The sequence below is a fragment of the Artemia sp. Qi Xiang Cuo genome, chromosome 7, assembly GCF_049724085.1.
Source record: "Artemia sp. Qi Xiang Cuo chromosome 7, ASM4972408v1, whole genome shotgun sequence".
Classification (NCBI taxonomy): domain Eukaryota; kingdom Metazoa; phylum Arthropoda; class Branchiopoda; order Anostraca; family Artemiidae; genus Artemia; species Artemia sp. Qi Xiang Cuo.
In genome coordinates, this window is record NC_142800.1 from 61,115,359 (window position 1) to 61,129,859 (window position 14,501).

The following is a 14,501-nucleotide window of genomic DNA, read 5'->3' on the forward strand; positions in this document are numbered from 1 at the left end:
AAGTCCAGGCGTTCCTTCCCCCGAAAAATTTCCCCCTATTTTCCCCAAACGCACCCGATCAAAATTTTAAGGTAACCATTTTCTTCAAAATAGTCCAAAGGTCAATTAACCATACCTCCGGAGCAAGAGCTGTAAGCTATGCAAGTTGCCCATTGTTAAGATACAAAGTTTTTATGGAAATACAGTGGTCGTGTAGAGTTTAGAGGGGACAGGTGTCTCAAAGGGTGCATTTTTATACCAAAACATCCTAACTCTCATGGAACCTTCAGGTAAATACAGAATTAGTTCTAAGAAAGGGGCGGGGGGACTGGAGATAGGAACCGATATTTAATCCCTCTTGATTTCTGGTCTATGTCGTTATTATGAAAGTAAAGAGTAACATTAAACCCCAAAATTAGTAGAGTTTATTCCCTATAGAAGGGGGCTACCCTTTCCTCATCCCCAATCTCCCCCACGTATTCTTAGAAACTTTGGAGGATGCTCATTCGATCGGGAATTGGGATCTTTTGTCCTTTTTTATAAGTTGAAAGTAATTAGAGATCAACAAGCCCCTGTCCTAAAACTGTTTTTGATATCTCGTCCTTTCGTTACCCCCAAGGACATGTGATCGACATTTTGAGGTACCTATTTTGCACTTTCTCTTTGGCTGCTCAAATTTTCTGCTCATTTTCCATTGGGAGGAATTTTCTGGGGGGGGGGAGAATATTCTCGGAGCGAAAACGCTGGCTCCCATTCACCACAATTTGAGTTAGTGGTACTCCAATTCAATTTTGATACCGACCTAGTGTAAAACACCTTTAGTGATCTAAATCAAGTGTTGTCTTTTTCTAATTAAACTTTAATTAAAACTTTAAACTTAGAATTAAAATTTTAATTTGAAAATTAAAAACTAGGAAAGCAAAAAACACAGAACACATCAAGTTAATGTGTGGAGTTGCAATTCTTAAACCGGAAATTTTTAGTGGCCGTTCTTGGGGGGCCAGAGCTTTTGGAGTATTTTGTTTTACAGAAATTTTGGCAGCAAATTCATTTTACTAATTTAAACCAAAACACACATAAAAACTATTTGACAAAAACTAGAAAAAAAGCTAAATAACACAAATAAAACCATGAAGAATATAAAAAAGAAGAGAAAAATAAAACATAGAAATAAGCAAAACAGGTGACAAATGACAGAAAAGAGAAAAGAATTACAAGTTCGTAACAAAATCAAAGAAGAGTAAAAAAAAGAATAAAGAAAATTAAAGAAAACCCGGATGCTAAGAGAATTTCAGTGAAACTTGGGGAATTTCCAGTTTTTCAATACAAGCTAACTAAAAAATAGATTGGTGCTGAGATGGGATAGCAATACAGTTTATTAACAGGAATTGATGTTAATAAACTATGAAAAATGATAAGGCAAAAACAAGTATTGAAAAGACTAACCTGTAAAGAGATCTGATTCCTGACAAGCAGTCCAATTTTGGTATCCATAGCAGCCAAATCTTTATCAAGCTGTTCATTCATTCGAATTGTTTTCACCACTTCCGATTTCATATTCTGGAATTTATATACAGTATTAATAAGATGGAAAAGATTAACACGAAAATAAAATCGACCGAATCGACATTCCGAAATATTATATTACACTTAGACACTTTTAGCCCAGATTTGAGTAGAGTAGAGAAGAATATTTTTATTTATAACACATACATAAATAAATGTCACAAAACAGCGCACATGCCTGGTGGCATATTTTAGCGCTGAAAATATTGCCAACGAAAATACACAGCCATTTTCTAACTAAGTTTTACAACAACGTAAAAGAAAACCCTAATGAACAAAATCCTTAGCATGTCATAAGATATTTCTTCACCAATTTTAGAAAATGTCGCTTGTTGCTGCATTCTCAAACTGATGCTAGAATTGAGTTCCAGATTTTTGGGCCAGTGTGACGGATGCTGAATCCCGCTCTCAATTTCGGTTGAATTTCGCACGAAAAGTCTGAACGACGCGTAGTAGGATAATTATGAATTGAGAATTAGTTGGAAAAATGCCGGAGAAATTTACAGGTAAATTACTATATTGATAATCGTGACAAATACTAGAGATAGAAATTAAATGAAGTTGGTCCAAAGAGGAAATTCCTGAAGTCCCATATAGGTGTCTAACTGAAGATCTGAAATCAACATTAAAAAAGAATCCTCATTACTTTATTCTGAAGTATTTGGAGAGATTTGAAAAGAGACGAAAAGGTAGATGTCCAAACCGAAATGCAATAGAGAAAATATGGGTGGACGAAAGAATAATAAATAGATTTTTTGAATAGCTTTAGGAAAGAAATGACGAAAACGAGTTAGCATGCCAATAGTTCGGGAAATTTTTAACGGCAGTTTTTTTACACAATTCTGAAATGTCAAAGTCTCATCTGAAATAATCCAATGATATTTAAACTGATCTACCCGTCTTAAGTCAAGACCATTCAAGAAAAGAGAGAACCTATCTGACACTACTCATCCAGTTCACGAACATGACATATATTGGCATTTTTTTTTCATTAAGAGCTAGTAAATTTCTTGAAAACCAATCAGATACAGTTAGTAACATGCTTTCGAGATTCTGGAAAAGAACTGATAGGTCCCGGTGAGAAGCAAAAATTACTATATCATCAGCAAACATTATAATTTTACAAAGAGGCAAAACTTCTGGCAAATCATTTATAAAAAGAAGAAATAGAATAGGCCCAAGGACAGAGCTCTGGGGCACTCCGTAATTAATCGGAAAAGAATCAGAACGGAGATCACGAGACTTATCAACACAATCTAGTCGTCTTCCAGAAAGGTAAGATGCAAAAAATGTAACAGCTTGTGTTGAAAACCCATAAGACTTGAGTTTAAAAAGAAGCAACGAATGATTTACGGTGTCAAACGCCTTGGTGACATCAAGAAAAATCGCCAACGCGTGTTGACCATCACCTAATGAATCATTAATATTTAGTAAAAGCTCATGAATTGCCAGTTCAGTTGACTTTCCTTTTATAAAACATATTGAGACGTGTGTAAAATCTTACTATCAAATAAATATTTTTGTAATTGACTATTTGCAAGTTTTTCCAAAATTTTGCTGAAAACCTAAAGTAGACAAATGCCTCTATAATCTGAAGGGTCAGTTGAACTCCCGGCTTTAGGTAATGCTACAACATTTGATTTTTTAGAAGCTCAGGAAAAACCCCATGCATAAGTGATAGATTAAAAACATGTGCCAACAAAGGTGAAATGCTTGACGCTATTTGCTTTACGGTTTGAGCCGAAAATCCAAATTCGTCCTTAGAAAAACTCCGTTTAAGCTTCAGAATAACTTTTTCAATCTCATGAGGCTTAATCTCAGAAAAAGAAAAAAAAATTTTTGTTTCGTCTTGGGGCCTCTTTTCGTATTGGCGTGGATGTGCCTTCTGTATGCCTCATTGTGTTCTGCTAGGCGAAGAAGATCGGAAAGGCGATGAGGCGCAAAGTTTTCCTTCCACCTCTTCTGGGGAGCAGCACGAGGACAAGAACCGTGAATTTGACCTTTAAAGATGGTTTTCGGGAGACGGAACTGACTCATCTGTTTGACATGCTCGAGTAACCAAAGTAGCTGTAGTTGGATCTTGGTGAGATTTGTTGTTTGGATTTTAAGGCGGTCAAGGAGTTCGACGTTTGAGATTCAATCAAGGTAGGTAATTCCAGCAAAGCGGCGGCGACATTTAGTTTCAGACGCTGCGAATTGACACCAATCACCCACCTTCAACGTCCATGTTTCAGATGATTATATTGTGATGAGGATAATCAAAGCATCAAAAATCCGTGTCTTAAGTCATAGAGCCAAATCCTTGCTTCACCATATGGGCATAAGGGCTTTAAAGTCGCGAGGGCGAGCCGTCTTTTTATGTCTATTGGGCGGTTTTTGTCATTGGTATTATACTGCCAAGGTAGGGGAACTCTTCGATCAACTAGATAATGTCTCCTTCAGGTCTGGCTCAAAGTATCCTGCGGCTTTCGTGAGCAGGACATAGCCTTGGTTTTGGATGCATACATGATCATTCCAAAAGAGCTAGTCGCTTCAAGGACTTCGTCAGCAACGGCTTGTAGGTTCTCAAGCGTTTTAGCCATTTCGTCGATGTTGTCAGAATAAGCTATCTTGTCTGTCAGGACACCCACTACATGTGTACCCACAAGTTGTTTCCACCATTGATGAAACTGCTATGTGGAAGAGGTTAAACAGTTTTGGGGACAAGATGCCTCCTTGAAGGATTCCTGCGGACGTTCGGAAGCTGTCAGCGAGACCTTCACTAGTCATGGCACGAAACCTAAATTTAGAGTACGTATCTTGGATAAGGTCGACTAGGTTTCGTGGAATTCCGTAATGGAGGAAGATTTATGATACAATAATATTAACTTTGTTGGCATACCACCTATAACTAAAAAGAAACAAAATAGAAATATTCGTTTTGTTATTTAATCCTAAAACTTGTTTAGTTAATATCCAAATAGAAATAAATTTGGAGTACTCAATAGCTATTTACCATTATCAAAACTAACGTCGAGCCGTTTTTTTTTCAGGGTGCTGCCATAGGGCATCACTTCCATGGTGAAATTCCATTAATCTTTTGCTCTCAAAAAGACTCCCATGTACTCAAAATTGCCAAACGGTCTAAACGAAAACTTGTCTTTACGTCATTTTACACAAAAAAATACACTTAACAAATAAACAAGGTTTTTCTTTCCCAATTTTAAACATTTTTGAATTATCTTTACCTTACTGGTAACGCCGTTTTCACTCATGCACTCCTTCATTCCAGACTATCTTTCCACACTAAAAAAACTCAAACTCCCTTCCAAACTCTCTTTGTCACTCCTCTTTTCACGCAATATTTACAGATACAGGTCAAAATGTGAGAATATCAAAATATCCGTTTGGGTTTCATTTCTTCACAGCAAGCCTAATAACAAAACTAACATCCACAATTTATAATTTGTTAATTATTTACAGGTTACTTACAGGTAATTGTTTACGAGTGAAAAGTATTCGATCAGGTAGGCCCATTGAAGCCCAATCATAAAATACAGTGTGAATCTTTCTTAGAAAGAAGACAATCACGAGTAATGTACACTTGAAATAGAAACTGGATTTAATGTGTTTTGATTTTGGACTGCCAAATATTTTTTACTTTTTGTTTTTTTAGTAAGGATGAATACTGTTAGACATAATTAAAATCCATCATGGACTGGCTGATATAAATAAAAATATTCAAAATTACTTTCAAACTACGCATTCACAGATTAGCCAGAGAAATAAAATGAACTTTTAATAAGAATTTCAGTACTATACCCCAAAGATAGTACTAAATTTAGTCTTTGCTCTTAATGACAATGTTCAAGAATAGTTATTTAGGAGTACTTATAAAAGACACGTGATTGTGGCCAAGTTTCTCTTTCGTTTAAAAATTGAAAATCTAACTGCTGCTGCCGACTTTAAAGATAGAGTGTTTGAAAGAGAAATGGGACCTATCATAGAAACAGGCGCGTCTGACACAGCAAACACAAGTTACATTGTCAATGGATGATTTACAACAAGTCCCACCATGTTGTTGGAAATTCAAAACTTCAGTTTAAGTACCAAGGACAATGAAAATTAAGTATGAAACTTGAACAGCTCAATACATCTTTGCAAAATTAGGAAAAAAATCAGGAACTAAATTTTTGATTAAAAATATCACCATACGCAGTTATTCAGTTTTTGGCAACGGCGGGCATCAACGCTGGGAAAAAGAAACGTGAGTAAAAAATCCGCAAAAACGGCTAAAAACACATGGCACCAAACAGCTTAGAAGGTGTAGCCTCCCTTTCAAGATCTAATCATCTTTGAGAATCAACAGAATGTTAATGTTTAGAATTTTTACGGATGACAAGGGTTGCCAAATACACCTAATTAGCTTTACTCGTTCATTTTCATGGTTCAACCTGGCAATACTGATAAAATATGGTACTGCGCTAAAACCTTCATAAGCTTGAGACAATCAAAAGAAACAATAGAAATTTGCGGTTTCACTTGCTCACCGCCAGTGAGTCCAAGCAAATTCAGTCCCAGATTTTATATACAAGTGCAGTGGACATTGTCCGTCACGGGTCAACCCAGAATCAATCCAATCGTTTATACCTTATTTCTATGACTATCTTACCTTAGTTCTGCCCTAGCTATAACATATGTATGGATCATAGACAGACTTACCTATCAACAAATGAAATAACATCATTTTTATACAATCCTAGAAAGGGCTTATCCCAGATTTCCCTCTCAATCCCTCGGACTATCTGTCTTGGCTTTTTCTACAATTAGCCATGTCTTGATACCTACTGCAAAATACTTTATTTCAATGTCCTTGGTGCTTTAAAGAAAATCAAATAGAAACACCATATTCATCAAGAAAGAGTGCAAGAAAGAGTTCACAGTCAAGAAAGAGTTCTATAGTTCCAAAATCAGCTGGAATCTTTTTTCTACTTGAAAAAAGAACAGTAATGCTTAGCATGCTAAGCTGTTTTTACAATAAGGAAAACGGTTTCGGCGTCTCTCGACTTATCATAAAATAAAATTTACCTGTAGGTGTGTTTCAGCTTCAAAATCTTTTTTTTCAAGGCTAAGAAGGTGGAGAAATCGACGTAAAGTTGGAAGACTAGGCGTGCCTTCTCTTAGAAGTCTCAGGTCGTTACGTGCACGATATCGTCTCCACGCACGTTGAATGACGATTATCAACTGAATATTATCTTTATATGCAACAAACGGGTCCTGAATTTCCCTCTGTAGCTGCTCCTCTCGGTCTTTCATCTTCTTGTATTTCCTTTAAAATATCAAACATTAAATTTCAATTTGATATAGCCCCCCATTTTTCGACTACCTTCGGTACGAGACAGAAGAAAATTCTCATACAAGAGACATCTTATCCATGTTTCACGTAGACCCTCTGATCGTTATTGGCAAAGAAACCTAATTGTATGTTTTTCGCATAAAAACCAGGTACAAAGCTGATTCACTGAATTGTTTTTTAGAAACTGAATCTGAAAAACGAATACGCATGAGACATATTTTTTATAATATTTTTTTTTTGTTTTCCCACAGTAAATGTAACTAACATATTTCCCTTCCCAATTTAATTTCTTTAATTAGAAGCTCAATTACTTTGTTTTTCACACATAATTTTTTTATAATCTTAGATGGTTAGAAATTACAGTTTTTTTGTCGTCTTTTAATCTCGGCTATATTAAAAAATGACTGCTTATTGACATTCCCATTTAAACGCATTACACTCAAATAACATAACCAAAGATTCGCATACCAATACATGGAGGGAAACATGGGTATATGGTTCAGTGGCAGCACCCAAAACCAGAGACAGCGTATTCTACACTATGATTAAAACATGTTTATATTTGCAGATACCACAGGTGGTTACATCCTATTACGAATAAGCTTTCAATTAATGGGATATAGCCTACAATGGATAATTTAAATCATTCCCTCCTCTACAATTCCAAATATGAGCAAGCTGTTGTCCCCTAAGTATCCCAAACAAAATATGCCTAACAAATATTTTATCATTTGGTATATGCGTCAGTGACATCTATATTGACAACGACTAGGCCAGAAGACCTAAAGCCACAGTGTTGGGTTGCTGGCACGAGTGCTTCGACCAATTTAGTTTTCTATAGAAATATTAAAGAGTGTTGGTGAAGAACATTATTCTAAGTTGAAATTACCACTACAGTATTTAAGAATTTGGATGCAAGTGCGAGTCAACAGGCTACCACTGTTCACTTGGAGGGATCTTGATTTTTTTTTTTTTTTTTTTTTTTAATACTTTTTTTTTCATAAAACAGTGAACCAGAAGTAAACATAGATAACATGCTTACCAATTTGGTCCGAGCAGAATCCAAAATAAAACAGAATTATGATATATCTCATGTGCACCCTCATGAACTTTTTTTCGGAAGGGGAGGGAAAACAAATTCAATAAAAAAAAATACATAAATAGGTAAATTCTATGAATAATAAAAGAAATTTCAGAGAAACGGAAGAAATATCCAACATTTTCAGAAGGAAGGCGAAGGGACGAAGCCCCCCCCCCCCCGCCGTGTGCACGTGTCTGCTTTATCTGTTTTAATTGGATTAATCTGGCAAAATTTATTCTAATTAAAACATTAGAAGATGTAGGCATTATAGGGGTAAAGGAACTTACGATTTTGTTAGGGGGGAGGGAGGCGTCCTCACCGAGTGGTTAGCGCTCTGGACTTGAAATTCCGCGGTAAGGGCTTAGAGTCCTGCTATCACTGGTTATTTAGCTTGGAACGAGGGTCACGGGTGTGACCCTATAAACTCAGTCAGAGTCGACCGAGCTCTAAATGGGTACGTGGAGAAACATGGACGGAAAACGTGGGAAGTGTCGGAGGATTTGCCCCCAACCGCGCGTTGAACTCCCGGCCGAAAGCATTAAATCAGGAGACCAGTACCTGCGCAATGCAGACCATTGCTCAGCAAGTAATTTTTTTTTTTTTGAGATTTTAAGAGAGAGGCGGAAAAATTTGATAAAAACGCAAAATATAAAATTATATATAAATTCCAAGTAATTATTTGAAAAATCATAAAACCTTGGGTTGGGGAGGTGGAGCACGCCGAGAATTTCTCCTCAATGCATACCCGTGACTATGGCACGTATTAGGAACGTGAGGTGATATCCAATTTGGATTAAACATGTAGGCTGCTATCAAATTGTTCGAGAACTGGCTATATGTAACTGTGTCCATCAGAGCGATAGTTACCAGAATGCAAAGTAAGGCCTTAAGTATAAAAAGACACCGAAGGCTTATCTATCGATAACTGTGAATATAGGCGAAGAAAAGGTTGAAGAAACAGAAGAGTTAGTTCATTTGCACAAGTAGGCATACAGGCTATAAAAAAAAAAAAAAAAAAAAAAAAAAAAAAAAAAAAAAAGCAGGATAGGAAAAGAACAAGGTGTTTTCAGCAAAGGCACTTTCAGTCACCAAGGAGCAAGCAGGAGAGAAAGATCGACCAAAAAGGGTCAAGTAGCAATAAGCATATTTAGTGCCCGAGAGCATGGACACCAAAGAAAGACCAGAGTAGGCAAGAAGAAGATTTTCAGAGGAATTCTTTGAGGAAAAGTTTATAAACACATTGGTGCCAGACATCACTCATTAGGAACAAAGTATTCCGAGTCCATTCGGTGCGTCTACCATAGAAGAGCTAATTTGATGATTTGAACATTCTCAATGACACCGAAAGACCGAGTCACATGAGTATTTTCCCTAAGTGTCCCAGCATGGCTATTTAGGGAGAAAGAAAACAGCATTAGCCCAAATTATGCTGGTATGAGGTTACAAAAAAATAAATTTAGCATTCAGGACTTTCTGGGAGCAGAAGACTAGTAAAAAGTAGGAGATGACTAAAGCTGTGACTCTGAAAAGAGTAGGACCAATGAGGAACACTTTTCACCACTGTGTCAGCCTAAGTTGACAAGGTGTCCTAACGAGTTCGTAGAGGTAGTAAGTAAAAATACCTGTATAGCCTTAAAGCACGCACACCCCTCCACCAGGCTTGAATTTTCGTAGCTGCAATTTCTTGTGAAAACTTGTCATTTCTCAGCGTAAATGACCTTTTTTTATTTCTCCAAAGGTTCTGAAGTTTGACAATAGCTTTGATGAATGAGGGGCAGTTCATAGCAACTATTCTAGAGACTGTACTCTGGAAAAATAAAACATATCATTCCGGTTTTAATGACCCTTTTCTACTAAAGAAAAAAGGCCATGACAAAAATAGAGAAAAAAGCATAAACACAATAACATATTAACTAAAACTAAACATTGAGCAGCTTAGTGGTAATATATATATATATATATATATATATATATATATATATATATATATATATATAGATATATATATAGAAGAGGACATAAGTAAAAGTACAAGAGTTGCAGGAATTAGGAGCATTTCTTGGTTCTGTGTGAGATAAAAAAGGAAATGTAAAAAAAAAAATTTAATAATGAATGAATGAACGTGTTTTATTGCCCACTTTAAAGTTGCAAAATCACAAGTGGAGTAATGAAAAAAAAAACAGAAAAAAGAACTTTCATGTTTGAAAAAATTTACAGGCAACTATGGACGTCAAATGAAGAAAGAAAGAATAAAAATATACATAAAATCAGAATTTTAAAATTCATGATAAGCCCTAAATTATACGGCTCGTGTTTAATTTGCAAAAGATAAAAATAGAAGTACGACAGTTATAGTTACGAGTGAGATTCTTTCTTTAAGTTAAACTAAAAAAAAGAAAATAAATAAAACAATTAAGAACAAAAATTTGGACTACTCAAGTTCAGAGAAAAGAAATATATTGCTAATATTCCGCTGATACAATTAAGAAGACATAATCGTCATAAACAAAATACAATAGCTTCAAAACAGCAAAATCTTAAAAATAATGCACACTTAAAAAGATAGAACTCAAACGATTAAATAAAAAGAAAGAAAAACTACTTTCAAAAATAAAGACAAAAGTTGGCTTTACATCTCTCACTTTTCCTAAAAGAAAACACAAAGATCGTTTTTAAAAGTTGATAGTGTTTAGTAAATAAAAATCACCGTTTGACACAAGCCCAAGAACGGTGAGCTTTGATATAATTTATATATACATTTTTTTTTATGAGGGTAGAGAGCGATGTTAAAACTCAAAAGAACATAATTCACTGCAGACAAGAAGGGGCTGCAATCCCGTTAATCGTCCCCCTCTTTACGCTAAAATTTTCACTTTTCTATCACAATGTTCCGAGAATAAATGTGCCCATTGAGATGGTTCAAATATTTAGAAGATAACAGGTAAATAAAATATTCGCAAATATCTACCAGCTACATTTTTATCAGTGATCCTGGACAAAAATGGAAAAAAGACTAGCAATCCAAAGATGAAACTTGAAAGATGGAAAGAGAACTTCAAAGATAAATTCAATCCCCCTGTAGCTGCTGATCCTTCCCAAACCCGGCCAAGAGCTAAGAGCTCAGATCACCCCCGCTCAAATCTGAAGCCAAGTCTACAATCAAGTCACTAAAGCAAGGAAAAGTCCCTGGCCCAGACGGAGTGATCTCCGAACTCATTAAGGTCAGATCGGATGAGGTAACAGGTCTGTACCACCCCATTGTGGCTGCGGTGTGGAAAACTGGCCACACACCCTGACGGCGGTGTAAGGCTGCCATTGTTCCTATTCATAAAAGGGATCAAAGAAAGAGCGCAGACACTACCATACAATCAGCCTCATGAGTCGTCAGTCAAGTATCCTGACAAAAGTTCTACTTCAGCAAATACCAGCAACAGCTATTGCCATTGGAGAATATCAGGCAGCTTCCACCCTGGAAGATCCACAATCGATCAGATATTCGTCATTCGGCAACTTATGGAATGATACATCGAATCCAACAAAGAACTCCACCAAATATCTGTTGATTTCTATCAGGTATTTGGCCTGATTTGGCGCAAAGGACCTAGCGTATCCTCTTTCAAAATGGGATCCCTTATGAGACAGTCCAGATAATCAAGATCCTGTATGAACAGTTTCAAGGCCAAGTAATAACCACTGATGGATTGTCAGAAGAGTTCACAACTTCGTCAAGAGTACTTAAGGGTTGCATCTTGTCACCACACTTCTTCAACCTCTTTCTAGATGCTATTCTATTCAGTGATACATTCGGAATATGACGCCATTATAGAAGGCTTGCTGATAGACAATATTGGCTACGCTGATGATATTGTTGTTCTAGCCAACTCTTCACAATATCTCCAGACGCAAGCTAACAAACTCTATGATTCCACTAAGCCCTTCAGGATAGAGATCAACGTTAGCGAGACCAAAGTCATGGTACCTACGAGACATAAACTGGACAACCCACCCATTATCACAATAAGCGGGATCAAGATAATTATCATATTCACAATAAAGACAATATTCAAAATACTTTTACTCCATCACAAGGCCGATTTCAATCCTGCAACAGGGAGTCATAATGTACGGGATAAGACGCATGAGACAGCTCAGAGGTGCCACTTGTTTAGTTTATTCAAGAAACTATTAAAGTTTTCCGCTTCTTAAACGCTTTTTTTAGTGCTTAAATAACTCGTATATTTTCCCCCTCCTTCATGAGACTAGGAGCCCTTGTGGGGAATAGTATCGTGTATTAATTGTATGTTTAATTAATTACGAATGAATGTTGTCTTATGCAATGAACGCGGAAATGAATGGAAGGAACTCAGAATAGAATTGCTGGAAGACCCTAGCAATGAGAAGAAAAACTCGTCAGCTTTTTACGGTAAGATCGATCAAAAATACAAAAATAAAACACTAAATTCAATATCTGGAAAATTGGTAAAATATCCAATATCAAGCCAAACCAAGTAACGCCCAAGTTTACTTGCTTAGATTGCTAATCCAGAAGTAGTTGTGGATAAAATAGAATTAAGAAAGTGTTCATAAAGTTTTCATGACTGTAAATGTCTTTAACTTCCTCCGAGGTTTAAAATTTTATTCAATTTATTTAATTTATTTTTATTTATTTTGAGATTTTGAATTAAGTAATTTAATTGACTTCGAAAATTCGACCAGTTGTAATGGATCTGTTTAGCCAATTGTTCACCAATGTTGAAATTATTTTTCAAACAGGATTCGCTACTACCTAAAGAAGAGTTTCAGATTTAATACCGAACAGAATCCAGTGTCTGAGAAACACCTTAGCAATAAATTTGTTTCATCATTTCCCCCTGTGCAGCTAGTGACTCCTATAATTTGTTTCTTTTAGGGCCACTTTGGTGCTCTATGTTTTCTAAATATAATTTCAAACGTTGGCTTGAAATCAAGTTTCTCAGCTTATGTTTTCATAGATTATTGTTTTATTTTTAAAACTAAACATACAATTGAAAAGCTGATCATGTTAAATAATTTATTGCAACTCCTGTGCAACAGCTATTTGCTAGAAGTGGTATTGATGTAAGTTCAGCTTCTATTTGCTATTAACTAATTCTAATCAAAATTTTTGAAAATAATTTTTCGTAACCCTAAAATAATACCATAAGGTTCAGGACAAAATTCAGTATAATAAGTATTTTTAAAAATGGGAATGAAAAGTGAAAATACGAAAGGTTTTTCAGGTATTTTAGAATTTCTAATTTTTTTAAATATTCTATTCCAAATAAGTGGCTCATCAAGTTAAACTAAAAGACACACAAACTTGATTAAAATAGAAAAAAAGTGACTACAGGAATGCACGGTTTCGCCTCTGCTTGGCTTCGACAATAAGCAAAGTATAGCCTATACTAAAAGTACTAAAAAAGTAAAGGAAAACACAAGATCATAAGAGACACAGAAAAATAAAATTTTAAACCAGAAAAATTTTACAATACCTTTATATCAGAGGCCTTAAAATATTTATGTTCATTAACTGGTTCTTCCCATGAATGCCAACATTTCTCCAAGTCAAACCAAACTGAAAACCCCCTTTCAGTCTCAAAATGAAGGAGTGAAGCTTTCTGAAAGCAAAATTGTGTTTAATAGATTTAAATAAAAATAATGGTGCAGAGCTTGCGCAAATGGTTGTTTTTCTTTCAAAGGCTGTACATTTATTTTTAAAACCACAGCATGCAGCACATAACGAGAATTTGTTTCCCAGAAACGGCACATTCGGAAGAAAATTGTGTTACAGTTTCCTTTCAAGTACAGTAACACCAGGTATTTCCTGTGTATAAGTCCAAGATGCAAAGACATCGGACAAACAACGAATATTTGTGTATTTTGTGTCAAGGTCTTAAATACACCTTTTCGTAAAATTTATGAAATTTACAAAGTTCTTTAAAAAACAATTCAAGCTATTTTCAGATAGGCTCCTCATATAACCGTCAAACATTAAAACATGTTGTGTAGCCTAAACTCAAAATTTTTGATAAGATTTACAATACATATATATGTAGTGTGGGCTAAAAAAGACACTTCTTTGAATAGTTAATTTTTTCAGGGTATTTTGCCATCCCTTTGGTCAAAAATGGAAAAATGTGAAGTTCCATCACTCAAAGTTTAGGGGGAAGATTTGACTGTAGTTCTTTCATGTTTCAGTGCTTCACTAAAAAGCTAATCTTTTCAATTTCATCTTTTCCGCTTTTGTAACGCTAATAACGTTCATAGCGTATAATGTGTAACCTTTATAACGTTTTATATAGTTCGAAAACGGTTTCTTTTCGACAGTGATTCAAATTATGTACGTTTTATAGAGTTTGGACTTGCACTTCGGAAAACTTACATAAGAAAGATTTGAAGGGTTTCATTCAAACCCACTGACCTCTATTCAAACATGTAGTAATGCTGACAAAAAAAAACCCTGAAAAACTAGACTTTCAAAGTGAGAATAAGTTAAACAAAAATATATTAAGAACATGAATT

The 14,501-nt window shown here is 35.4% G+C and overlaps 1 protein-coding gene across 2 annotated transcripts in view; it reads right to left on the reverse strand.

The window, feature by feature from the left end:
* Positions 1 to 14,501, reverse strand: part of LOC148950527 (ras GTPase-activating-like protein IQGAP3) — a 171,841-nt gene that overhangs the window by 25,894 nt on the left and 131,446 nt on the right. For both annotated transcript variants that reach the window (XM_089092454.1, XM_089092455.1), the window contains exons 13-16: positions 13,472 to 13,597; positions 9,584 to 9,768; positions 6,613 to 6,853; positions 1,426 to 1,539 (exon numbers count right to left, since the gene is read on the reverse strand). In XM_089092454.1, the coding sequence (XP_088948580.1) occupies positions 1,426 to 1,539; positions 6,613 to 6,853; positions 9,584 to 9,768; positions 13,472 to 13,597 (666 nt within the window). The remainder of the gene's footprint in view (positions 1 to 1,425; positions 1,540 to 6,612; positions 6,854 to 9,583; positions 9,769 to 13,471; positions 13,598 to 14,501) is intronic.